The sequence below is a fragment of the Epinephelus lanceolatus genome, chromosome 22 (genome assembly GCF_041903045.1).
Source record: "Epinephelus lanceolatus isolate andai-2023 chromosome 22, ASM4190304v1, whole genome shotgun sequence".
Lineage (NCBI taxonomy): Eukaryota > Metazoa > Chordata > Actinopteri > Perciformes > Serranidae > Epinephelus > Epinephelus lanceolatus.
The window spans coordinates 14,799,750-14,826,316 of record NC_135755.1 but is presented as its reverse complement, the minus strand read 5'-3'; the positions used below and the strand labels follow the sequence as shown (position 1 = coordinate 14,826,316).

Below are 26,567 nucleotides of genomic sequence, written 5' to 3'. Positions count from 1 at the left end.
GACCTCAGCAAAACAAAAGATGAGGATTTTCCTGTCACACGCCTGTTGCTCTTCATGGATGTGCACTTAATTGGGGATAAGTGTGTTTTAATTGGGGAGAACTTTCTGTTTGAAAGGTCAAGGCTGTCATCATGTTTGGTAACAGGACTGTTTTTGTCAAGACTTCTTTATAGTCAATACATTTCTTCCATATAGACAAACTGCGCCCAAAGAGGCCGGTATACACATGCTGTAGAAACGGACTCTTTAAGAAAAGAAATCTACATATTTCTAAAACTGTATGTTGATTTCAGCAAGTAATTAATCATACATATACATAGTACAATGCAATTTTTAAGAGTTTGCCTAGTTCACATTAAAGTGCTTTGCATCAAATCACACTGTATTTTCTTTCATTTTAATGGAGAACAGGGTATTGTGTTTCTCTGATACCATACAAATCTCCATGTCTGATAGCCTTTTGATAAATAAACAAAAACTCCATCTAGTTTTTGCCAAAAGTTCAACTGAAACAAAAGAAATGTTGTTACAAAAGAGCATACATAATTCTTTGCCTCCTCTTTGAAGTTTTACAAACAACATTTGCAAAGTCTCTGGCAGCAGCACACAGAATTAAGAAATTAGTCACAAGTCATTTTTTAACACATTAATTTCCAAATTGAAAATAGTTAAACCCTTATAGGTGTTACATCCATACTTTATTAATACCTTTCATTGCTACCCTTAATAAACATGTTTACACAACTGCATGTTGATTTACTTCACAAGAATTATCACCAAAACACAGAGTAGTTTTTAACTGTCTGATTTGAAGTTTTGACTCAGTTATATAGGTATGTAAACACATGGACAGAAGAAATATGGATATTTAAAAGTAAAGGTGCTCATAAAATGTAACATAATAATTTCATTTTAAGGGAAAAAAACAACAGTTCATAATAGTGTATGCTGTATGCCCATGTGAGCTCAACAAATATATTATTTTTATGATGAAAGAAAACTACACAAACTTTGCATCGTGAACAGAAACTCAATGTCTACTTACTAGCTTTTTCCAGAGCTTTCATAGGAGTTTGTCACTGAGGTGGCTCTTTTTGCATTCAGTAGCTGTTATGATTTCATCTATTGCACTTTTATGGCAGCAGATACAATCTCCATTACAACCGAGCAAACAAAATCTGCTGATGAAGACTGTCTGATATCCTTAATATAACAGCAAGTCAACCATGATTTGGATTTGTTTGTCAAAAAATAACACTTGTTTTGACTTTGGTGACAGCCCATTAAGTACAGTAAAATAAATAAATCACTGAAAGTTTTTTAATGGCTTTATTAAATATTTAAAAACCCACTAAACACATATTATTCCTTTTAGTAGAAAAGATTGCATTATAGTACAATGTTTTTAAGAACATGACATAAAACAAGCCTTTATTGATCTTCAGAGGGAAAACGGAATATGTACAGATAAATAAAAAGAGAAAAAAAGAAAAGGACCTGTATATATACCATACTATGATAATGTAATATAATATAACATATAATATAATATACTAGAATTTGTTTTTTACTTTTTTAATATGTTTCACTATGATATACTATACCATAATATAATATAATATATAAAATAATAAAATATTTAAATATAATATAACATTTCAAATTGCCCAAATATATACTAAATTATAATTTAAACTAATTGAATTTAGTTTAGTTTAGTTTAGTTTAATCCAATTTAATTTTAACATAAGTTTTATTTCATTTTTATTTTATTTTATTTTAATAATATGAAATTAATAATTGAATTAATAATATATTAATTCTAATATAACATGATACTCTTTGTTGTACTGTCCCTTTAACAAGCATGCCGTAAACCCCGCCCCTTTATGTACTTCCTCCTCGGTCCGACCAGGCCCGACAAATCAACACACGACACAATGATCGCGTGTTCAGCATTATCAGCCCTACTACATCGAGGATCGACTGCTTTAGCCTGGCTGTATATTTCGGCTGATGCTGTGTTGTTGTGTAGCTATCAAAAACACCAAATCATGCCCGGTGAGGCAGCCGTTAAACTAACGTCTTTACCGTCAATACAGGCACTTTAAATAACCTTTGTTAACGTGTGTACAGGCTGGTAAGGTAGCTAACCGTGTGAGCGGGAGTTTGAACAGGGTTCCGGGGAGTGTTTTTGTGCTGAGCCGAGGCCTTGTCGCAAACCCAACCGCTCGCAAAGTCTCGTCCAACCGTCCGGGATTTCATGTTGAAGTCGTCAGGTTTTTGGGTCAAATCTAGTGTTTTCCCGTCGGAAGATGGACACTGATAAATTCAACTATGTTTACAGCTGTGACTTGGACATCAACGTTCAACTTAAGATGTAAGTTTGGTACTTAACGCGCCGCTTCGGGTCGAGCGGTGTAACTAATCTATCTTGTGACTTGACAGGATGCTGCTATGTTTGCTATGTGTGTGTGCGCGCGTGCCTGTGTGTTTAACGACATGTGTCTCACCGACAGACATTTTACTGACTTTAAAGGTTTAAACTGTCACAACACACTGTTTATCTGTCTCATTTTAACGAGTCAGTGTAGTAAATGTCACATTTATGTGTACAAATCCCAGAGTGAATGTGTTTAGAGGGAGCTCGTGCTCAAACAGTTTGCACATTAAATTAGTAACCAGCTGTTTTCATAATTGTAAAACATTATAAAACCTATATGAAATTATGTGCTGGTTCTCTGTTTATTACAGCATGTGGCTGCCAATTGATAGATTAGTTTTAAAAAGTACGATGAAAATGGGCATCTTATAGATAAACTAATCAATAAATGAGAGAATAATCTACAAATTAATTGACAATGATCTTTAGTTGTATTTCTAGTCTGACTTACAGCTGGAAGAAAATTAAGCAACTCCTCACATTTGTGAAGGTGTGTGTAATAATGTTTGGTGTTTTTATTTCAGATCTAGTCACGAAATTGGTTATCAGAGCTGGAACACAAAAAAATCACACTATAAATAAAATAACTGATCTTAACCGATTGATAAGCATTTTACAAAAATGTGCCTCCCCTGTTGGGACAATTAGGGCAGCACAACATGAGCAGAAAATGCAATAACAGTGAAGGATAATAATAATAAACTTTATTTATATAGCAGCTTTCATACAAGAAATCCAGCACAAAGTGTTTTACAATAACGTCAGTATAAGTATTGAGTGCTTCACATAAAAGTAGAACGAACATAAAACAGAACTGATTCATAAAATCAAATAGTTGTAAATCTATAAATCATAAGATTTTAAAAGAGCTGCAGCAGCTTGAAGCGTAAAAAGTAAGGGAACATCAGACCTGTATCAGGAAGTCGGAGTTAGTTAAAAGCTAAAATGAACAGGTTTGTTTTCAGCTTTCTTTTAAAATTATTTAGCGAGCTAGCTTCCCTGATATCATCTGTAGGTTGTGTGATCCATAGCTTTGGGGTGTAATTGACTAAAGCTGCATCCCCGATCTTCTTCCAGCTGTTGCTGGATATCGTGATGATAACATTAAGAGGAAATATACTAGGAAACTACACCAATCAGCCAAAACATTAAAACCACTGACTGGTGAAGTGAACAACATTGATCATCTCGTCACAGTGCAATGTTCTATTGGGAAACCTTGGGTTCTGACATTCATGTGGTTGCTACCTGACAAGCTCCACCCATCTAAACACCAGTGCAGACCAGACACCCCCATTACGGCAACAGCACTCCCCAGTTGCTGTGGCCCCCCCAGCAGGACAATGCACCATGCCACGCCACAAAAACGGTTCAAGAATGGTCCAAGGAACAAGACAAAAAGCTCAAGGCATCGACCTGCTCTCCAAACTCCCCAGATCCTGATCTGATCAAACATCTGTGGGATGTACTGGTACACCACTCCACAACCCATGGGACTCAAAAGATCTGAAGCTAACGCTCTGGTGCCAGACGCCAACTGACACCCTCCAGAGGTCCTGTGTCCATGCCTTGACAGGTCAGAGTCAAGACCAGTCCAAGGAGCACCCACCATGGATCGGGGATACCTCTGGAGTACCAGCACGTGCCTCAAATGTTCAGTCAGGTTGGGATCTGGGGTATTTAAAGGCCAGGTGAACTCTTTGTCCCGTTCCTCAGGTCACTCCTGAGCAGCTTTTGTGTTGTGGCACAATGAGTTGTCCTCCTGGGGGGCCACTGCCATCGACAAGTGCTGTTGCCATGAGGGGTTTATTTTGTCTGCAGGGGTGTTCAGGTGGGTGGAGCGCATCAAGTAGCATCCACATGAATGCCAGGACCAAAGGTTTCCCAGGAGAACATTGCTCTGTAACAAGATGATCAATGTTTTTCACTTCACCTGTTTGTGGTTTTAATGTTTTGGCTGGTCAGTGTATACTAGACAATAAACTGACATTAAAGAGCAACACTGACATAGTGTACAAGAAGAGCCAGCAGTGTCTCTTTTGTCTCAGGAAACTCTCGAAGTTCCAGGTTGGCAGGACCCTGATAGTGGACAATGTTTTATCGATCTTTTATTGAGTCTGTTCTCACCTTCTCTTTTATCTGCTGGTATCCATCTCTCAAAGTAAAACACAAAAATGTACCCAGCAGCAAAATAACGGTCACTGCATAGGAAACTCTGCAGGGTCTTTACGATGAACAATTATGTAAGAAAGCAGAATACATCCTGTCTGCTTGTTCCCATCCTTTACATTAACAATTTCAGTTTCTGACATCTGTCCTCACCATGGCTCAAGGAGTATTCTCTCTGTCAGGACACAGTCTGAAAGCACAGTTGTCTCTTTATAAAAATCCTGTTCACAGCTCATGAGTCTAATTATTGGAGTAGAAAAGTCTAATTAATGAAGCAGCTGTGAACTATATCCAGATTTCCTCTCTCTTCTCAGTTTTAATGAAATACACATTAACCATCTTTACTCATGCAGTTAGTCTAATTATATTGTTTACACTTCATGCTAGTGTTTCCTTTATTTCCACATTAAGAGCAAACAGAAATAACAAATAGGTCAAAACTTGTAACTTTTCTTAAATTAAAATAGTTGAGGAAATGAAATCAACTTAAAGCTCACAAAACACAAACCTCCCAAGTAAAAGTTTACAGATGTTGACCTGTTTGTGAGAAGACAAGCTGGAGCACTCATGATAACATCAGCTAACAACGTGTTTGTCCCCCTCCTCACCGCCCTGCTCTGTCTCCTCTCTCCTCCTCAGAGGCAGTTTAGAGGGGAAACGAGAGCAGAAGAGCTACAAAGCTCTGCTCGAAGACCCGATGCTGCGGTTCTCTGGCCTCTACCAGGAGAACTGCTCGGACCTCTACGTCACCTGTCAGGTGTTTGCTGAAGGAAAACCCCTCGCCCTGCCTGTTCGCACATCGTACAAAGCGTTCAGCACACGTTGGAAGTGAGTGCCGATCTGTCCCTTTCTCCTGGCCATCTTCTCTTTATTCATATGTCTTAACTTTTATCTCTCAATCTAAATCTAGATTCAGAAAGTTCTACTCGAGCTTTGCAGTGTCAATCCAATGTTTTCAGTCACTACACTCTGTGTGACATCAAATAAAGCAGACATTACCACCAAAAATACGTAAAATTGTCTCTCTGTAATGTTTATAAGAATAGTTACACCACCAAAAACAATCTCCTTCTCAGCGTGCCCTATTTTATGCCTCCGTGCCAGCGACAGTCGTGGCCAGAGACATTATTTTTTTAGATTGTCTCTCCATCTGTCCAAGAAGTCCATTCAAGAAGACCTTGAGGGATTTTTTGGTAACATTTTACTTGAATAGAATAGAATAGAAAACTTTATTGTCTGGAACCAAAAGGCAACAGAAATTTGTCTTCGACAGGGCTCAACACCAGGTTTACACACACACAGAAGACATTTAAAACACATCCAAGACATTTACAGGATCTAAAAACACGCAAAAAAGGTACATCAGATGATACAAAACATTGAAACTTTTTCCCCGTTAAAGGGTTTTTTTGGGGGAGTTTTTCCTTATCTGCTGCGAGGGTCATAAGGACAGAGGGATGTCGTATGCTGTAAAGCCCTGTGAGGCAAATTGTGATTTGTGATATTGGGCTTTATAAATAAAATTGATTGATTGATTGATTGAAAAGAAAAGGACCAGCAGCAAGTCATGATCAAGGCACTGTAATTCCTCTGCTGTTGAGGGCTGTTATTGCATTTGGAATGAATGATTTTTTGTAGATTGTTTTTCTGGCCAGTGGGACTTTGTATCTCCTGGGAGGAGACTGAATGAGTGATGGAGGGGATGAGAGGGTTCTTCTGTGATCAGGGTGGCTTTCCTGATCACAGAGCGCTCATACAGATGGGACAGTGGAGATTGAGGTGAACTGATTATTTTTGCTGGCTTGATTTGTGATGCGTGAGAGTAAGGTATCTACATAAGAGTGACATGACACTGTCATAACTATGACATGACACGGTCATGAACTTGTCATGAACATTATGTAAATGTCATAAACGTTTATGACTAATGTCATTACGTGTCATTCAGTTTTTGTAATAACAAGTTGACATTGTTTGGATTGTCTTGATTATGACAACTTGACGTTAATTAAAGTGACATTACCAGAAGTTGTCTTTGTCATGACAAGTTGACATTAACAAGAAATGCACCTGTTTTTGTGTTTATGGCAAGTTGACATAATGATTATTATTGTTATGACAAAGATAATGTCATCCTGGTTAATGTCAACTTGTCATTATAAGGACATCCCAAACAAATTTAATGTCAGCTTGTCATGACAAAGACAACTTCTGGTAATGTCACTTTAAATAATGTCAAGTCGTCATAATCAAGACAACCCAAACAATGTCAACTTGTCATTACAAAAACCGAATGACACTTAATGACAGCAGTCATAAATGTTAATGACATGTACATAATGTTTATGACAAGTTCATGACAGTGTCATGTCACCCTTATGTAGATACCTTCAAGTAAAGTGTTACCAGTTTTTTGTTTTTTGTTTTTTTTCAAATCTGACACAAACGTCCACTTGGACTCAAGGATGAACTGATTGGATATTGGTGGTCAAAGGTCAAGGTCACTGTGACTTCACCAAACATGTTTTTGGCCATAACTCAGGAATTCATAGGCAGGATTTTGACAGCATTTCCCACAGATGTTTAACAGGATAAAATGAAGACATGATTTTGTAATTGTGTTTTTTATGTAACAGTGTCTTTTAGCAGAGTAATTATTCTCTGTTTCCTGCCCTGGAATTACAGATCAGAATTAGCTTATAGCTAACTCTGGTACAGCTAAGTAGCTGTGCACTGTCCCTGTTAAAGAAATAAAATAAAATAAAACTAATAAAAAAAGACAATGTTCTGCAAAAACCCTTTTCTGGCCATTATTCATTGTCATATCTCAGGAACAGAAGGGGAGACATTTGGTCAGATACTGAATTGGTGACACTAATCTTGGGTGTCCACCTTTAAACTGTGCTGATTTTGTAGATCTTCTGTGCTGCTGGGTTGAAGTTGTGTGTGAAGCATCCATGTTTTAGGAGATGTAGCGATGCTGCAGCAACATCCATATTTGAAGCATTGTCAGCTCTCATGGCTACAGCTTTGTGTTCCGTCCTTTTCCTCTGGTAGTCCACCACAAATCTCACTGGTTTGCTGATATTGTGTGTTCAGGTTGTTGTCGTTGCACCATGTGACGAAGCTCTCCATCCATCCCTCGTGCTCCTCTGTAAAAAATAGTCTAGTAAGCGAAGACAGCATAAATCTCACTGGAAATTATTCACTGGAATTATGGTAAATGGACCTGCACTTGTATAGTGCCTCTAGTCTTCTGACCACTCAAAGAGCTTTTTACACTACAAGTCACATTCACACACTGGTGGCTGAGGCTACTGTACAAGGTGCCACCTGCTACTCAGGTTTATCACACTCACACACCAGCTGGATCGATACTCTGACATGCCGACTGGAGGAGCCAGGAATCGAACCACTGATCTGACAATTAATGGACAACCTGTTATTAGTACATTTCAATATAGAGATAACTCCTGTTTTGCAAAAAATACACTGAACACCTTTCATTAAGTTTCATCAATGGATGTAACCTGCAACTTTACTTGTTGGCCGAGGCGTACGAGCAAGTGACAGTAATTCTAGGTTGTTTTACCTTCCTAGAGCTGAAAAGAAACAAAACCTCCTCCAATAATAGCAAATCATTTTCACCGTGGTTACATTGCAGTTCCTCAGAACTTTATCATCTTCTTCTTCTTACACTCTGTCCTAACCTCCTGCTCTCCTGCTGTCCTGTGCAGCTGGAACGAGTGGCTGCGGCTGCCAGTCAAGTACCCAGACCTTCCCCAAAGTGCCCAGGTTGCTCTCACAGTGTGGGACATCTATGGGCCCGGCAGAGCTGTCCCCGTCGGGGGAACCACTGTCACCCTGTTTGGCAAATACGGGTGAGTCTAACCTTGCACTGTTAAATATGGTTTAATACTGATGCAGCAAAATAAATGTTAAAAAGGTCTGTGTTCTGCTATACTGATATCTTAGTTCTTCTTCTAGTATGTTCCGGCAGGGGATGCATGACCTGAAGGTTTGGCCAGGCGTGGAGGGCGATGGAGGAGAGCCCACCACCACACCAGGACGCACCAGCAGCAGCCTGACAGAGGACCAGATGGGCAGGCTCGCCAAGGTACAGTCCAAAAACAGGGTTAAGGATTGGGGAGAAAAGGGAGTGAAGTGGAATATAGGATTTTGTGTGTGTGACTAAATGGCTGACAGAGAGGATAAGGGAAAGAGAGAAACATTGTGTGCATTGGACAAGGAGAGAAACTCAGCAATATGAAGCCGTGTCTAAACCATCATCTGTTCCAGGGCCCTGACCTGGAGGTACTCAGTGATGTGAGTACATGTGGAGGAGTTAGTGTTGGCAATGCAGAATGTGAGCGTGTGTGTGTGTGTGTGTGTGTGTGTGTGTGTGTGTGTGTGTGTGTGTGTGTGTGTGTGAAGAACACCCGAGTCCAAATGTATTTGCAAATAAATTTGCACCGCTTAAAAGAACAATCCAGACTGTGTCAGGGACGTTCACATCATCGATTAAACATCCAAATCCTTTCTTCATCTGTTAAATCCCTGAACACTTTGCATTGTTCTCTGCTGTAATGTTGTTGTATAAACCAGCTAGTGCATTTACAGATACATTTAGACCCAGGTTTTGATGTGAACACTTGTCTGTCGAGGTGTACGGCTGCGTCCTTGAAAGCATCACACACATTTGGTTTTCTGCTGTTGCCATACGTTGTACTTTGTGTAAGTGTGTGTGCATGTTTTTCTTGGTTATGTAGACACAAGGAAGTGTTTGTCAACTTGTTGCAGCTTTTTTTGGACTATTCAGGAGAGTTCATTTTAACGTTATCAGATTGGATTGTTTTTTTAATCGTTTAAAGGATAACTAATTTAATTTTCAACCTGGACTCAGTTTTCCCATGTTTTCATGTCAAATGCTGGGTTTGTCTCTTTTTTTTTTTAATTTAAACTCTTTAAAGTATTTTTAAATGTTTAGACAAAACCTAAACACCACAGAGAACATTGTGTCAAGGCACACCAGTTCAGTATTCATGAGTCCATGTGTTAAATGTTCTTTTAGTGTCCAGACATTCACGGTGAAGCTGCGTCCATGTCTTCTGAAAGAAAGACAGTCCATTTCTCCCATTTTCTGAGAAATGTTGCTCCTCTAGACCTGACCCACCACTTGGGAACCACTGCTTTAGATGACGTTCAGTTGAGGTGCATTGCAGCAAAAAGCAGACACACACAAGACTGTGATGATGTAACTGTGTTATCAAGTGCTTGAGCAACACTTAAATGGCAACTCAGCGATAATGTAGTTGGTTACACTGTTGCGTTGTTGCTCATAGTGTGCAGGAGGAGCAACAACTTTTGAGATTGGTCCAGTATTGAGAGAGAACGCTGCAGCCAGCAGCCGCTAAACAGGCTGCAATGTAACTACTCTGGGCATCAATTTAAGTCCTCTAAAAGTGTTTGTTTGTCACAGTGTCTGACAACATGATGGAAAGGATCCCTACAGAGATAGACCTCTTTGTGAAAGAGTAAGATCCTTTTTATTAAAGCAGAAACAGTCTCTGTAGGGATCCTTTCCATAATGTTGTCAGGCACTTAAAATAATCTGAGCCTGTCAGTGTTAAAAATGAACGTAAATTGATAGTTCAAACATGTACCATTGCTTACATTGCAGCCTGTTTAACCACTGTCAGCTGCAGCGCTCTGGCTGAATACTGGACCTCTTTCAAAAATTGTTGCCATCAGTCTCTTAGACACAGGGTCCAGGTTGAAAAATACAGAAGTTCCCCTTTAATTTCTAAAGTAGACTCATTGATTCCGACCTTTTTTTATTATTAATCCTGACTGCAGTTGACTTAATCATATCCAAAGTTTTTTTCTCAGCTGCTACCAGTTCATATGTTGTTTTAAAGAGTGACTAATAATTCTAACCAGCTGAGCTGTGGGCTTCCTGTTCATGGCCAAACGTTTGCTTACATTCCCGACACCCACACTGACTGATGAGCGGACTGGCTGCTGAGTGTGTGACCGGAGATGCTGGACTGGCTGCTGGCACTGGATTTGTGCATGATCGGTCGAGCTGTTTGCACATCAGCCACCATGCTGTGACCAGTTCTGCTGCAACAGAACCTCAACCTCTGTGGGTTTTTTTTTTTGTATTCTTGGTAAAACTTTTTCTCGTTTCCCTACCCTCTTTCTTTCTCGCTCTCTCTCTCCGTGCAGCTGACAAAGGCCCATCGACAGGGCCACATGGTGAAGGTTGACTGGCTGGACCGTCTGACCTTCAGAGAGATTGAGATGATCAATGAGGTGAGTTGGTTTAACTAGACTATGTTTCAGAACTGTTCTTTGTTCCTGTAGTGGAAAAGGCCACCTTGTTCCACACTTCAGTATCTCATCAAATTTAAAATGGATTGCGATGAAGGTTTGTTCAGACATTCATGGTCCCCAGAGGATGATCGACTTTGCTAATCCCTCGACTTTTCCTCTGACGTCACCATAAGGTCGACAGTTGTGGTTTTGATTGAAACGTCTTGAACAATTAACATAAAACTTTCACCCTAGTGCCATTGTCTGATCAAAAAATAATCAAAAACTTATACACTGAAAACTAATGACTTGCTCATCAGCCTCAGCTGTGCTTTGTATTTAGTGCTAATTAGCAGATGTTAGCATGCTAACTCATTGAACTAAGATTGTAACCATGTTAGCGTGCTGACGTTAGCATTTAGCTTGAAGCACTGCTGTAAATGAGTACAGCCTCACAGAACTGCTACAATGGCTTTAGACTCTTATGCTACATCCTCGCTAATAGCCATCGTTTTAAAATGCATAACTTCACCTAGCGTTCACAATACTGCAGCATTTCTGAACTTTTAAAACTAAGACCTTTGAAAACGCGCTGACCCTGTTTTGTTTTGAAAACTACAGGGTTGTTTTAGTTTGTACGGGCGGAAACAGACTTTTGAAAATGATGATGCCTCTAAAGATTCATTCAGGAGTTGGTGGAGACCAAAAACAGAGCTAAAAGAGACTTGATATTTGACTTACATTCATCAGGTGACCAGAAACACCAACTTCACATGAATGCTAATGTTACTCCATGTCTTCTAGATGTTTCTAAATAAGCAACTGTTTGCTATATGAACTAGAAGGAGCTCTATACAACATTCAGCAAACAGTTATTTGCTATGTAAAGATATTGTGGAGTAGTTGTGTCCTGAGCAGAGAACACTCCCTCTGTGTGTCTTCATTCATTTATTCATCTTCTAACCGCTTCATCCTCTTGAGGGTCGCGGGGGGGCTGGAGCCTATCCCAGCGGACATCAGGCGAGAGGCAGGGTACACCCTGGACAGGTCGCCAGACTATCATCTTTTTATATCAACATATATCAACAACCATTCACGCTCACATTCACACCTACGGACAATTTAGAGTTATCAATTAACCTAGTCCCCAACCTGCATGTCTTTGGACTGTGGGAGGAAGCCGGAGTGCCCGGAGAGAACCCACGCTGACACGGGGAGAACATGCAAACTCCGCACAGAAGGGCAATTTTATTCTAATAGTCTTTTACTTTTTGTTGTGTTTTGAATTTAAATAATTTATTTGCGTGTGTTTCTGCAGAGTGAGAAACGCAGCTCTAACTTCATGTACCTCATGGTGGAGTTCCCCCGTGTCAAAACAAATGACAAGGAATACAGTATTGTCTACTATGAAAAGGTATTTCTTATATTTCCATCATAAGCACATCACTGGGTGCATTGTAACATGTATCGTAATATATATAAGTAACACTGGAAACCATCTGATCAGTGTGTTTTACTTTGTCCTCATTCAGGATGGAGACGACGCATCACCTGTTCTTACCAGCTGCGACATCGTCAAAGTCCCTGACCCACAGATGGGGATGGTGAGAGGACACACACACGTTGTTACGCTCACACTGTAGGAAAAAATGCATATATGGTGGCTTTGATGTTGTTGGTAATGTGCAGATCAGTATTTTGTGATTCATGGTCTCTTTACAGGAGAACCTGGTTGAGAGCAAGCATCACAAACTGGCTCGTAGCCTCCGCAGCGGGCCCTCAGATCACGACCTGAAGCCCAACGCTGCCACACGTGACCAGCTTAATGTAAGCCTTTATTTTCAAATGATAATTGTAGCTGTCACAAATTCAATGAACAACTTAAAATAACTGCTTATGTCACACTCTTGATATGTTTGGTTTACCTCGGTGTGTGTCTACCATGTCTGCTTCTTTAAAACACTGACATTAATTTGATACCTGTGTGTTTCTCGTCTGCGTGCACCAACAGATCATCGTGAGCTACCCTCCGACCAAGCTGCTGAGCTCTGAAGAGCAGGACCTGGTGTGGAAGTTCAGATACTACCTCACCACTCAGGAGAAGGTTTGTCATATTCTTCTCTGCTGTACCCAAGTCTACCCAATCCTCTTCTCTCCCACATGTTCAATGCCTCCTCCTCCTCCTCCTCCTCCTCCTCCTCCTCCTCCTCCTCCTCATGTCCCCGCAGGCCCTGACAAAGTTCCTCAAGTGTGTGAACTGGGATCTGCCCCAGGAGGCCAAGCAGGCTCTGGAGCTGCTGGGGAAGTGGAGACCGATGGATGTGGAGGACTCCCTGGAGCTGCTGTCGTCCCAGTTCACCAACCCCACGGTTAGACGCTACGCTGTGGCGCGCCTGCAGCAGGCGGATGATGAGGTAGGTGTAGGAGGACTGAGGGGGGTCACGAGGAGTGTACACCTGTGTGGGTGGACGTTGGTGACTCTGTCTGTGTGTATAGAACTGTACTGAGACGTTGCTTTATTCCAAAATTTACATTGCAAAGTTAACTTATAACTAAACTATGAATGAAGAGCTATAAATCCAAAATATGAATTTCTTTGGAAAGAAACTGTGTGGCATAATTGTTCCCACCTGCTGCCTCTCCAGGACCTGCTGATGTATCTTCTCCAGCTGGTCCAGGCGCTCAAGTACGAGAACTTCAGTGATATTCAGGGAGGCCTGGAGCCAGGCAGCAAGAGAGACAGCCAGGGACTTTCAGATGACTCCACACTGGACAGGTCAGTGCTTGGATGAGAAGTTATAACAGCTACTCTGGCTGTGGATCATAAGTCAACACTACCAGCAGCTTTGACGGAAGCAGCGTACGTGTGGAGGTTCTGTTGTCGTTAGTTAATAATAGAAGCCAAGTGATGTTTTTAGCCGTGTTTTGTTTTGTACGGCCTGGATCTAAATTTATCTCAGGAATTTTCACTGGTTGGGGGAATATTTGTCGCTTTGCTGAATCTGATTATTGTTCTTTCAGAGGCCGTAATGACCTCCTAGGGTTTTATGATTTTACTGGCGTGACTCTGAAGTGCTGCGGCCAGAATCTGGGCAGAGCGTTGACAGTCTAAAACAGTCCACACTAAACACAACATCTTATTTAAATTGTCATCTCTGACTTAAAGGGGACCTGTTGCACTCATTTTCAGGTTCACACTTGTATTGTGGGTTTCTACTTGAAGATGTTCACGTGCTTTAACAGTTCATACTGTGTGTGCTGGAACACCTGAATTCATCTTCTGTCTGAAGTGCTCTGTTTTAGCACTGGTCTCTTTTAACCATCCCTTCCGAAAAAGGCCAGTCTGCTCTATTAGTCATTGTTTAGAGGACTTCCGCATCTCTGTGTCTTGGCACCGTCATTGTAGCCAGGGAATGACTATAACGGCGCTTTGTCCTGCAAAAAAAATCACCAGTAAAAGCATTTAAATCTAAATGTTTACAACCAGACATGTTCCAGCAGGAATATGATCCAAAATCTTGGAGAAATTAACAGCATCGGCAACCAAGATTACTTGTTTCCTAGAAGTTAGCATGTGGCTACATGTAGCAGTGTGCCTGGAGCAGATGACTATATTAAGAAATCCGTTCGTAACTGGTGTCAGCTGGTCTCGCTGGAGAAAAATCATTGGAAACAGAGTATTCAGACAGTCTGAACTTTTCGATCACAGGCATTACTTTACATACATTTACTTCATTAGTTGAAATTTCATTTAATACTAACATCCAACATTGTAACTGGGGGTGGTGGTGTGTCTTCCTGAAGCTTGTGTCCTCTCCCAGAGTCCTGGGAGTTTGAGGGTTCTGCGCAGTATCTTAGCTGTTCCTAGGACTGCGCTCTTCTGGACAGAGGCCTCATATGTTGTTCCTGGAATCCTCAGTGTGGGGGTCACAGCCCAAAGTGCTCCGATTACCACTGGCACCGCTGTTGCCTTTACCCCACACATCTTTTCTAGCTCCTCTTCCAGCCCTTGGGCATTTTTTCTAACCTCTCGTGTTTCTTCCTCCTGATATTGCTGTCGCTCTGGATTGCTACATCTCACCACTGCCTTCTTCTGTTGTTTGTCGATCAACATGATGTTCAGTCTGTCAGTCTGGATCTGGAAGTCCCACAGGATCTTAGCTCGATCATTCTCAACCACCTTAGGAGGTGTCTTCCATTCTGACCTTGGGACTTCCAGCCCATACTCAGTGCAAGTGTTCCTGTACACTATGTAGGGCTGCAACGAGTAGTCGACTAATCGGTGTGAGTCATTTTTCATAGAGAAGTACTATAAAAGTACCCCAAAATACTCTTATTGCAGCTTCTTACGTTCAAATACTGGCAGCTTTACACACTCTCCCATGACGGTGAGCTAAAACCCTTTGGCGTGAGTACGAAACAAGACATTAGATGACATAATTTTGGGGTTTGGGAGAGACAGACCAACATTTTTCAACATTTTAACACATTTTTCGATAAAATGATTAGTCGACTAATCGAAGAAATAATTGACAGATTAGTCGACAATGAAAATAATCGTTAGTTGCAGCCCTAACATTATACCAGCCACGTGGTTATGGCGTCCCATGTACGTGCTGTTCCTGCCTGCATCTTCCACCCTGCTGTTATGTGCTGGACTAAGGCCTAAGATATGAATGTATATATAGGTCCCCTTTACGTTGTCACGATACCAGAATTTTTAAAGTTTGATACGTGCCTCTTTTTAATACCACGGTAATAAGTAAGGAAACGTCCACAGTGCTGGTACATTAATAAGTCACTGAACATACACCAAAACAATTTGAACAAAATATGTAGTATCGAAAAAATGTTGAAACATTTGACAGCTGTACTCTTGACTGTTGTTTTTTTTTTTTTTCACTCTTGTTGTAGTTCACAGATCCTGTCTGGCACATCTGGACCTTCCTCTGCCACGCAGAAAGGAAAGGAAGGAGCTGACAGCGAGAACCTTGAGGTAAGAAAGGCAAAATGAGGCTGAGAAGAAAACTAAAGCAGAAAAGAATCAGTCCCATAGTAGAATATAGTTTTAATTTGTATTAATCCCAACATGGCACATCAATAAACACAAGTCGATAAAGCAACAGGGAGCCCACAGAAGATACAGGGGCTAAAAAGCAGAAAAATTTTATTACCTTCAGCCTGGCATTGACATGTCACTGTGTCCGTATCTCTCTGCAGCAAGACTTGTGCACATTTCTCATCTCCCGTGCTTGTAAGAACTCCACACTCGCCAACTATTTGTATTGGTGAGTACAGCTCAAAGCAGCTTAGTTTATTATTATCACTGAAAATGTCTTTGTGATTTATATTCATCTGTGAATCCTGTGTGTCTTCTTCAGGTATGTGATTGTGGAGTGTGAGGATCAGGACACCCAGCAGAGAGATCCTAAAACCCATGAGATGTACCTGAACGTCATGAGGAGGTTCAGTCAGGCTTTACTCAAGGTCAGACCCCGGGAACTAAACATTGTACTGCACATACATTTGGATAAATGTTACAGATGTTCTTTGGTTCAGATATAACAGATCATGTCATTCTTGCTTGTCTATAAATCAATAAGCTGTTAAGCCTAACCTTTTAGTTTGAAATATATGACTGTTCCTTTAATCTTTTTCCACTTCTATACATGTCTGCCACTACAACATACACTATATATATGTGTTTTGTTCCTTTCCTGTTAATGCCCACACTTCCTCCTCCCTGCAGGGTGATAAGAGTGTGAGGGTGATGCGGTCGCTGTTGGCTTCCCAGCAGACGTTTGTAGACAGACTGGTGCAGCTGATGAAAGCTGTGCAGAGGGAGAGCGGAAATCGCAAGAAGAAGGTAACAACAGAATACCTGCACACACTTGTTAAACCCATACAGTATTTACTCATTTAAATTATGAATGCTTGTTTTTTGTGTAAGTATTTCTAAAACGTGTTTTCATTATACCTCATTTTGTACATTAACAAAATAATATGTTGATTACTTTTACATACACAAAGTATTTTGTTTTTTGCCTTGTTCTGAAAAAGACAATATTCCTCATAAACTCTTTACGTTTTTAACTTTGATTTTTACACACAAATTGACTGCAGTGTTCGTGACAAGGAATACAGTTCGTGTCGTGTGTCACAAACTGTTTTAAAAACCTTGATTGAGAGATATTTCAAATGTGCTTTATAAATGTCCAAAGAATGGTTCCAAAACTCGAGTAATACCTGCGTATCCCATGTGTGATAATCAGAAAATGCTTAATTGGGGAAAGGCCCACTTGTTAATATCCAAAAAGAAAATGCTGTTTGTATAACCCATATCAAGTTCAGAATACTAGTATTAATACAAAGTGTAGTCATTTGCACGACCCTCACATGGACACACACTTTCTTGTCCACATATGCACAGTTTTCATTGATTCTGTCGGTTGCTTTTAACCGTAGCAGCACATGAACACACTGATCTCTGTTGAGTTGTGTGAACAGCAGCGTCCCTCCCTGTGTGTCCGCAGACGGAGCGGCTGCAGGCTCTGCTGGCTGACAACGAGAAGGTGAACCTCTCAGAGATCGAGCCAATTCCTCTTCCTCTGGAGCCTCAGATCAGGATCAGAGGCATCGTCCCCGAGACGGCCACGCTCTTCAAGGTACAGAGAGAGTGACTGTTCTCCATAAAGAACACTTTTTTATCTTCTTATCTTTGTCTTGACTAAAACCAATATCAGTGCTACACAATGTTCATGAGTCTTTTCCCCGTATGTGTGTGTGTCAGAGTGCTCTGATGCCAGCCAAACTGATCTTCAAGGCAGAGGATGGAGCCATGTACCCAGTTATTTTCAAACATGGAGACGACCTCAGACAGGATCAGCTCATCCTCCAGATCATCTCGCTCATGGACAAAGTAAGAATACTCATATGTCAGAAGGTTTATGGATGGAAATTGATGTATTTTTTTGTGATTTTAGTTTGATTTACTCCAGCGATTCCCAACTGGTCCAGATTTCTCCTCAGTCATAAGTTCAAGGTCCACACGGTTTAATATATTCAGTGTCATAATTGTTTAGCCACTTTGTCAAGCTAGTTGCTCGCTCTGTAAAGTAGCTGTCTGTTAGTCCCTCACACTACAGCAGGAAACAGCACCTTAAAGTAAAAGCTCTGTGCTGGAAATTCACTGCACTTAGAAATAAAGTGTGTTTTTTTACAAACCTGGCACGTTCGAAAGGACGGCAAGTGAGTTTTGGACCTCAACCCACCAGTTGGAAACCACTGATTTAGGCTACCAGGCATTTATTTCATTTCTTTTCGACTGTAGAAAATTTCCTCTGCATTTGTATTATTTCTTAAAGAATTCTTAATGATGGGAAGTACTGTTGTTGCATCCCATAGCTCTTTTTATAATGTCTTTTTTTTTTTTTTAAATTAAAGCTTTTGTGTTTTGTTTTTGGGTTTGTAGCTGTTACGGAAAGAGAATTTGGACCTTAAGTTGACACCCTACAAAGTATTGGCCACCAGCACCAAACACGGTAAGAAGGCATGGCTGCTCATGTCTCTGTTTGGTAGAAAATTAAAACTGTTTTCGTGAAGAATATCTGTAAAACAGCAGCAGCATATTTAGTTACTGGGAAAAAAAGTAAAAAAAAAAGTAAAATGTATTTGGCTCCATTGTCCAGCCTGAAATGATTGTGTTCTTGTTCCAGGTTTTATGCAGTTTGTTCAGTCTGTCCCTGTTGCTGAAGTCCTGGCCACTGAAGGCAACATCCAGGTGAGCAGAGGTGAAGAAACAATCATCACCTACATGTACTTCCAGCTGACAATAACCTCATAATTTGTTTTTACAGAGCTTCTTCAGGAAGCATGCACCGAGTGAAAAAGGACCCTACGGCATCAGCTCAGAGGTCATGGACACGTACGTCAAGAGCTGCGGTGAGTCTGTTTGTGTCTACCAGAGCAGTGTTTGCTGTAGCTGCAGGACACAGTCTAATCTAATGTCTGCCCTTCCAGCTGGTTACTGTGTCATCACGTACATCCTCGGAGTAGGAGACAGACACTTGGACAATCTGCTACTGACAAAGACCGGTGAGGCAGACATGTTCTTTCACATACTGGTTTATTTACACATTTAGTTTACAGAGCAGTTTCAGAGAGTTCCTCGTCTCTTCATCCAGGGAAGCTCTTCCACATCGACTTTGGCTACATCCTGGGTCGAGACCCCAAACCTCTGCCTCCGCCCATGAAGCTGAGCAAAGAGATGGTGGAGGGGATGGGAGGCATGCAGAGCGAGCAGTACCAGGAGTTCAGGAAGCAGTGCTACACTGCCTTCCTGCACCTCAGGAGGTAAAGACGCTGGACACACAAATACACAAGCAAACAGAAGCAACTACACTTTTAGTTTAGTTAAGTCATGTTTTGGCCGATCGGCTACAGTCGAATAGTCAAAAAAATTATGTCCCATATCTTTTTCCTGAACACTTAACGTTGACCTCGATTTAAAAACGTCATGAGGTTAGGGAAAGTCATGAAGGAGAATTCATAAGGTCTTAGGTAAAGACAACCCAGGCTACGTAATTTTGTGACGGCAGATGAACTTTGTTGTTCTGGCATGCCTCCACGATGAATGGAGAATCCAAAAACAGAGAATTCTTGATGAATTTAAGTGATAGGGGTCCACATTTACCAACAGCAAAATTATATCAAAGCATCTGTTTCCAAACTGTCACGCAACTGACTTTGGTGTTTGAAAGGGTTAGTTTGGATTCATTAAGGTCCCACAACAACACAAACAAACTTACTGATCAAGGCAGCAGTAGACCAGCAGCTCCCATGTTCAGCGAGGTAAAATTGTAGTTTTTGTCAATGGAGTCTGGCTTTGAAGACAGCATAGATGAGTTCAGTTCCCCGTTGGTAGAGAGTGGTCAGTTTGGGAGGTACCGAGCATACAACTGGATAAGTAAGACTAGGATTATACTGCATGAGGTGCGTGAGTTTGTAAACGGATGTTATGATGTCGTTTTGCTGTTGTTAAACATGGACCCCTATGACTTCAATTCATCAAGAATTTTCTCCATCTTTGGATTCTTTGTTTACCATGGAGGCATGCCAGAAAAACTTAAGTGTGCTTCACGAATTCAACGTAACGCAGGTTAGTAACTGACATTCAAATGAACATTTGGGGTTGAAGAGGTCCTTCACATCTTGCTGGAGATAGGTAACATTCATAGCAAACGATTTAATATTTGTAACAGTATCATTACATGTCAATGCTGTTCAGCTCTTAAGTTATTTAAAATCGGTCTGTGGTGATTTAAGCAGGGGGTTTGATGTCTGAGCTTTTATAGTAGTATATACCTGGACAAAGTAAGTCCACCAAATTTGTTCTGTGATGAATTCTGTGTTTGCTGCTTGTTTTTATACTGACATGAGCTTAAACCAAAGACTAAGATCAATCTAAAACTGGAAGACAGTAATGGGAAGATTAGTCAGTTTGTATCTGATACACTAAAACTTATCAAATTATCAGTATTACCCATCAGCAGAAATCTCCAACTCCCAATAAAGAAGCGCCTGCTACAGAACTGATAGTTTCACCTTTGTAAGGAAGATTCAATATTATTAATGCATTTCCACACATATTTAACCACTGAGGTAAAATATGCTTCTTCCCTTAATTTCCTCAGATACTCCAACCTGATCCTGAATCTGTTCTCTCTCATGGTGGACGCCAATATTCCCGACATCGCCCTGGAGCCTGACAAGACGGTTAAGAAGGTACGTTTGTCAGTGGAATTTACACGCCTCACCAGATTGATGACGGGTTTTATTTATCAAGGCACTTAAGCTGAAGTGAGGTCATTACACTGGTTTATATTGTTAATGTTTAAAATGGACCACATCATTTTGCCTCCAGGTGCAGGACAAGTTCAGATTGGACCTTTCGGATGAGGAGGCAGTCCATTACATGCAGAGTCTGATTGATGAGAGTGTGGGTGCTCTCTTCGCTGCTGTGGTCGAGCAGATACACAAGTTTGCTCAGGTATGTGCACTAAAACACAACACACAACATACTTTGTTGTTTCTGGACTTGCACAGATTTGTAGAGCGTCCAGGGAGCTACACCTTAAGGACTATTTTATCGTTGCTGAATAATGTAGTTTGTTTCTTATGAAATGATTATACTTACATCACTGCTAACCATTAAATATACCATGAGTCAGTCATAAAATGATCAATGAGATTGATGATTAACTTTCAATAGCTTACATTTAAGGGAATATATATCTCTTCGCGAAACGATCGATTGTATATCAGTTACTCACTGTATGTGACTTTGAATCCCTAAAGAAAATTGTTTTACTTGCACACCTTGATACTTCGTACCAGTCATTTAGAACTGAAGAAGCTTCTTGGATGAGAGGCAAAACGTCTTCAAGAAATGCAAGCAAGTCCAGTTGCCTACGCTATTAGCACTTACGATTACCATGACCTGGATGACTGAGAATCTTCACCGACAACTCATAGTACAGAATGTTGTAGAGAAGGTTATCAAAAGTCATCAAGTATGTTGTAAATTTCTGGTATAGGATATTGTAGAAATGTCATTAAAAGTCAGCATATTATGCCATAAAAAATGTCAAAATTAAATCATAATACATTGTTTAAAAAATCATGGCATGGTGTGCTGCAAAAAGAAGACCTTAAAAAAGTCATTATAGTGTATCATAGTATAGTCTGTCTGTCAAAATTGGACAAAAACATCATAGTATACATAGTATGTTGTTCAAATTTGCATGAAACACTATAGTATAGTATGTCATTCAGGCGTAACATGATGACAGCGCTGCGCTGCGCTGCGCTGTGCTGCGCTGTGCTGCGCTGCGAGTCGAAAAGTAAACAGCCAAGATGGCAGCTGCCGAATGTCCGCGTCCATTCAGTTTAGCTTTGGAAGGAACGCTAAGCCAACTACACTTATCTTTTTCCTTGAGAGAGGAACAGAAGACTGCCCTAGAAGCCTTCATTTCCAGGAAGGACGTTTTTGCTGTTCTGCCAATGGGATACGGCAAAAGCCTAATATATCAGTTAGCCTCACTGTTGGGCAAAAAAATGGGGTTTAGTGCAATGAATACGTCACCTTGTTTTTTGCTCTGATTGGCCATCGTGCTATCCAATTGCGTGCGGTGGCACTTGAAAGGCCTCAGTTAGTGCCGCTGCTTGGGTAGGAAGGGAGTATCGTGAGGGCCAGACTCAAAATCTTTATAGATTTAAGTCTGGATTTCCAGGCTATCATAGTATAGTATTGTTGTTCAAAATAGCATAAACACGTCAAACGATAGTATGTCGTTCAAAATTGGAAAAAAAGTCACAATATGGTATGTCGTTAAAAATTGGACAACAAAGCCATAGTATAGTATGTCATTCAAAAATGCATAAAAACATCATGCTGTAGTATGTTGTTCAAAATGGCATAAAAACGGGGCGTCGGTGGCTTAGTGGTAGAGCAGGCGCCCCATGTACAAGGCTGTTGCCGCAGCGGCCCAGGTTTGACTCCAGCCTGCGGCCCCTTGCTGCATGTCACTCCCTCTGTCTCTCCCCCCTTCACGGTTGTCTGTCCTATCAAATAAAGGCTGAAAATGCCCCAAAAAATATCTTAAAAAAGCAAAAATGCCTAAAAACGTGATAGTATAGCATGTCATTCAAAATTGCATAAAAACACCATAGTATGTTGTTCAAATTTTCACAAAAAAGTCATAGTATAGCATGTGGTTCAAAATTGCATAAAAACGGGGCGTCGGTGGTTTAGTGGTAGAGCAGGCGCTCCATGTACAAGGCTGTTCCTGCAGCGGCACAGGTTCGACTCCATCCTGTGGCCCCTTGCTGCATGTCACTCCCTCTCTCTCTCTCTCCCCCCTTCACACTTGTCTGTGCTATCAAATAAAGGCTGAAAATGCCCCAAAAAATATCTTAAGAAAAAAAAACTGCCTTAAAACGTCATAGAAGAGCATGTTGTGCAAAATTGCATAAAAAAGTCATGGTACGGCATGTCGTTCGAAATTGGACAAAAAAGTCATAGTATAGTATGTCGTTCAAAATTGCATGAAAAAGTCATAGTATAGCATGTCGTTCGATATTGCATGAAAAAGTCATACTATAGCATGTCGTTCGAAATTGCATGAAAAAGTCATAGTGTAGCATGTCGTTCGAAATTGCATGAAAAAGTCATACTATAGCATGTCGTTGAAAATTGCATAAAAAAGTCATAGTATAGCATGTCGTTCAAAATTGGACAAAAAAGTCATAGTATAGCATGTTCTTCAAATTTGGACAAAAAAAGTCATAGTATAGCATGTCGTTCAAAACTGCATAAAAACTTTATAGTATAGCATGTCGTTCAAAATTGCATAAAAAAATTCAAACTATAGCATGTCGTTCAAAATTATATAAGAAAGTCATAGTATAGCATGTCGTTCAAAATTGGACAAAAGTCATAGTATAGCATGTCGTTCAAAACTGCATAAAAACTTCATAGTATAGCATGTCGTTCAAAATTGCACAAAAAAATTCAAACTATAGCATGTCGTTCAAAATTATATAAGAAAGTCATAGTATATAGCATGTCGTTCAAAATTGCAAAAAAAAAGTCATAATATAGCATGTCATCGAAAAATGTACAAAAAAGTCATAGTATAGTATGTCGTTCAAAACTGCATAAAAAAGTCATAGTATAGCATGTCGTTCAAAATTGCATCAAAAAGTCATAGTATAGTATGTCATTCAAAATTGGACAAAAAAGTCATAGTATAGTATGTCGTTCAAAACTGCATAAAAAAGTCATAGTATAGCATGTCGTTCAAAATTGCATCAAAAAGTCATGGTACAGCATGTCGTTCGAAATTGCATCAAAAAGTCATAGTATAGTATGTCGTTCAAAATTGCATGAAAAAGTCATAGTATAGCATGTCGTTCAAAATTGCATCAAAAAGTCATAGTATAGCATGTCATTCACAACTGCATAAAAACATTCAAAATAGCGTAAAAACTAATGGTGCGTTCCAGGCAGGCTTTTGAACTCGTAAGTCACGACTTCAAGTCACGAGTTACGACTTTGTAGCATTCCAGGAAAGTTACGGCAAACTGCCAGTTACTTCCTGTTTAACGTTGAACATGGCGAACTGTTTGTTTGCGCTTCCCCATTATTGCTATCGCCAAAGGTACCTGCTCCTTGCTCATTTGAGTGAAACGGAGGAGGATAGGGTCACAGATGCTATTATAGGCTATTTTTTACGTTATCTGTGTGTTTGGAAACGTATTTTGTATTGATTTATTCTTGCACTAGAAACCAGCTGTTAGAGCGGCTGCCAATAATGCGTTAACATTAGGGTTATTTTATGTCTATTTCTTACCATGTATCACCTGCATCAACACCGCATCGATAGGGCTGCCATTGTTGTTTAGAGGAGTAAGGTAATTGGTTTAGAGGGCTGTGTGACGTCAGAAACAGTAACTGGGAGTACATTGATCTGGTACAAGTTCACGGGTGGGAAGTTACAGGTTTCACTGCCGTTCCAGTGCACTTTCACGGGTTACAGGTTGTGAAAACACGAGTTACGGGTTGCCTGGAACGCACCAAAAGTATAGTATGTTGTAAAAATGTTCATTAAACTTATAGTATATACAGTATGTTAGATAATGACCTAAAACTATGTTTGAGTGTGGACGAGGGGCCAATTTTTTGTTGTGTTGTTGAAAATTTTGTTTTTTTTAATAACATCCAAATACGTGTGGACAAGGCCCTAATTTCTCTAATTTGTTTCATGTATTCTCATCTCTCTTCAGTACTGGCGCAGATGAGCAGAACAGACTGTTGAAACAAGGCTGAACTGGATTGAGCTTTTGCAGCAGGACCACGCGATGGTACGGCTCTGACCCAACTGACACCATGTGCGTGTGAGAGGATAAAAGGAAGAAACCCAATGACACTGTTAAAAAGGCCAAGAATGCACTGCCAACCTTTACTGCAAGATGGTTGAACATGGACATGGATGTCTTTGTTTGCTCATGTATATATAATGTATATTAATTATTGGATGAATGAATGAAATGTATGGCCAAATAAAAGACTGTTGATACAACTAATTGTAGTCACTGGTTGTGGATTATTTTTCTTTTTATATTTTGTGTGTATTTTACCTTTTGTTTATTTTTGCACAAAAACAACATAGTATAGTATTTCATTTAAAAATATTACATAATATACTATGTCATCCAAAATTGCATTAAAAATTCCTAGCATAATATGTCATTCAAAATAGCACAAAAATGTCATACCATAGCATGTCGTTCAAAATTGCATGAAAAAAATCACAGTATAGCAAATCGTTCAAAATTGCATAAAAATGTCATAGTATGCAATGTCGTTCAGAATTTCACAAAAAGTCATAGTATAGCACGTCGTTCAAAATTATATGAAAAAGTCATAGTATAGCAAGTCATTCAAAATTGCATAACACCATAGAATATTATACCTTTCAAAATACCATAAAAACGTCATAGTATACTATGTCATTCAAAATTGCATCAAAAAGTCATACTATATAGTATGTTGTTCAAAATTGCAGAAAAAAGTCATAATACAGTATGTTGTTGAAAATTGGACAAAAAGTCATAGTATAGCATGTCGTTCAAAATTCCAAAAAAAAAGTCATAATACAGTATGTTGTTCAAAATTGGACAAAAAGTCATAGTATAGGGTTCGGTGCAATGTGGATTGGGCAGCAGACCAAGGCGGGGGCCTTGGCGGTCCGAACCTCGGTTACAGAAGTTGGCTCTTGGGACATGGAATGTCACCTCTCTGGCGGGGAAGGAGCCGGAGCTTGTGGAAGAGGTTGAGCACTACCGGCTAGATATAGTCGGCCTCACCTTGACAAATAGTTCCGGCTCTGGAACCCTAGTTCTTGAGAGGGGTTGGACTCTCTCCTTCGCTGGAGTTGCTCCGGGTGAGAGGCGGAGGGCCGGGGTGGGCTTTCTGATCGCCCCCAGACTCTGCCTGTACGTTGGGGTTTACCCCGGTAGACGAAAGGGTTGCTTCCCTGCGCCTTCGGGTCGGGGAACGGGTCCTGACTGTTGTCTGTGCTTATGCACCGAACAACAGTTCAGAGTACCCACCCTTTTTGGAGTCCCTGGGATGGGTGCTGGACAGTGCCCCGACTGGGGACTCCATTGTTCTGCTGGGGGACTTCAACGCTCACGTGGGCAATGACAGCGGGACCTGGAGGGGCGTGATTGGGAGGAACGGCCTGCCCGATCTGAACCCGAGTGGTGTTCAGTTATTGGACTTCTGCGCGGGTCACAGTTTGGCCATAACTAACACCATGTTCAAACATAAGGATGTCCATCGGTGCACGTGGCACCAGGACAGCCTAGGTCGCAGGTCAATGATCGACTTTGTAGTCGTATCATTTGATCTGCAGCCATATGTTCTGGACACTCGGGTGAAGAGAGGAGCAGAGTTGTCAACTGATCACCACCTGGTGGTGAGTTGGATCAGATGGTGGGGGAAGACGCTGCGCAGACCTGGCAGGCCCAAACGAACAGTGAGGGTCTGCTGGGAACGCCTGGTGGAAGAACCTGT

At 40.6% G+C, this 26,567-nt stretch overlaps 1 protein-coding gene across 2 annotated transcripts; it reads left to right on the top strand.

Moving 5' to 3' along the window:
* The first annotated feature begins 1,987 nt into the window (after positions 1–1,987).
* On the top strand, positions 1,988–25,072 carry pik3c3 (phosphatidylinositol 3-kinase, catalytic subunit type 3). Of its 2 annotated transcripts, XM_078164634.1 has the most exons (26): positions 1,989–2,380; positions 5,252–5,440; positions 8,350–8,493; positions 8,600–8,729; positions 8,912–8,938; positions 10,841–10,927; positions 12,246–12,341; positions 12,460–12,531; positions 12,650–12,754; positions 12,939–13,031; positions 13,156–13,341; positions 13,573–13,703; positions 15,842–15,923; positions 16,148–16,215; positions 16,309–16,414; positions 16,677–16,793; positions 17,461–17,592; positions 17,718–17,846; positions 18,399–18,468; positions 18,643–18,707; positions 18,784–18,868; positions 18,947–19,021; positions 19,111–19,279; positions 20,620–20,710; positions 20,850–20,975; positions 24,773–25,072. In XM_078164634.1, the coding sequence occupies exons 1-26, from the start codon at positions 2,316–2,318 to the stop codon at positions 24,785–24,787; spliced, it is 2,655 nt and encodes an 884-aa protein (XP_078020760.1). In that variant the 5' UTR covers positions 1,989–2,315; the 3' UTR covers positions 24,788–25,072. The 2 variants fall into 2 exon arrangements, with proteins under 2 accessions (XP_078020761.1, XP_078020760.1); XM_078164635.1 differs by lacking the exon at positions 8,912–8,938 and having other exon boundaries at positions 1,988–2,380.
* Positions 25,073–26,567: the final 1,495 nt, after the last annotated feature.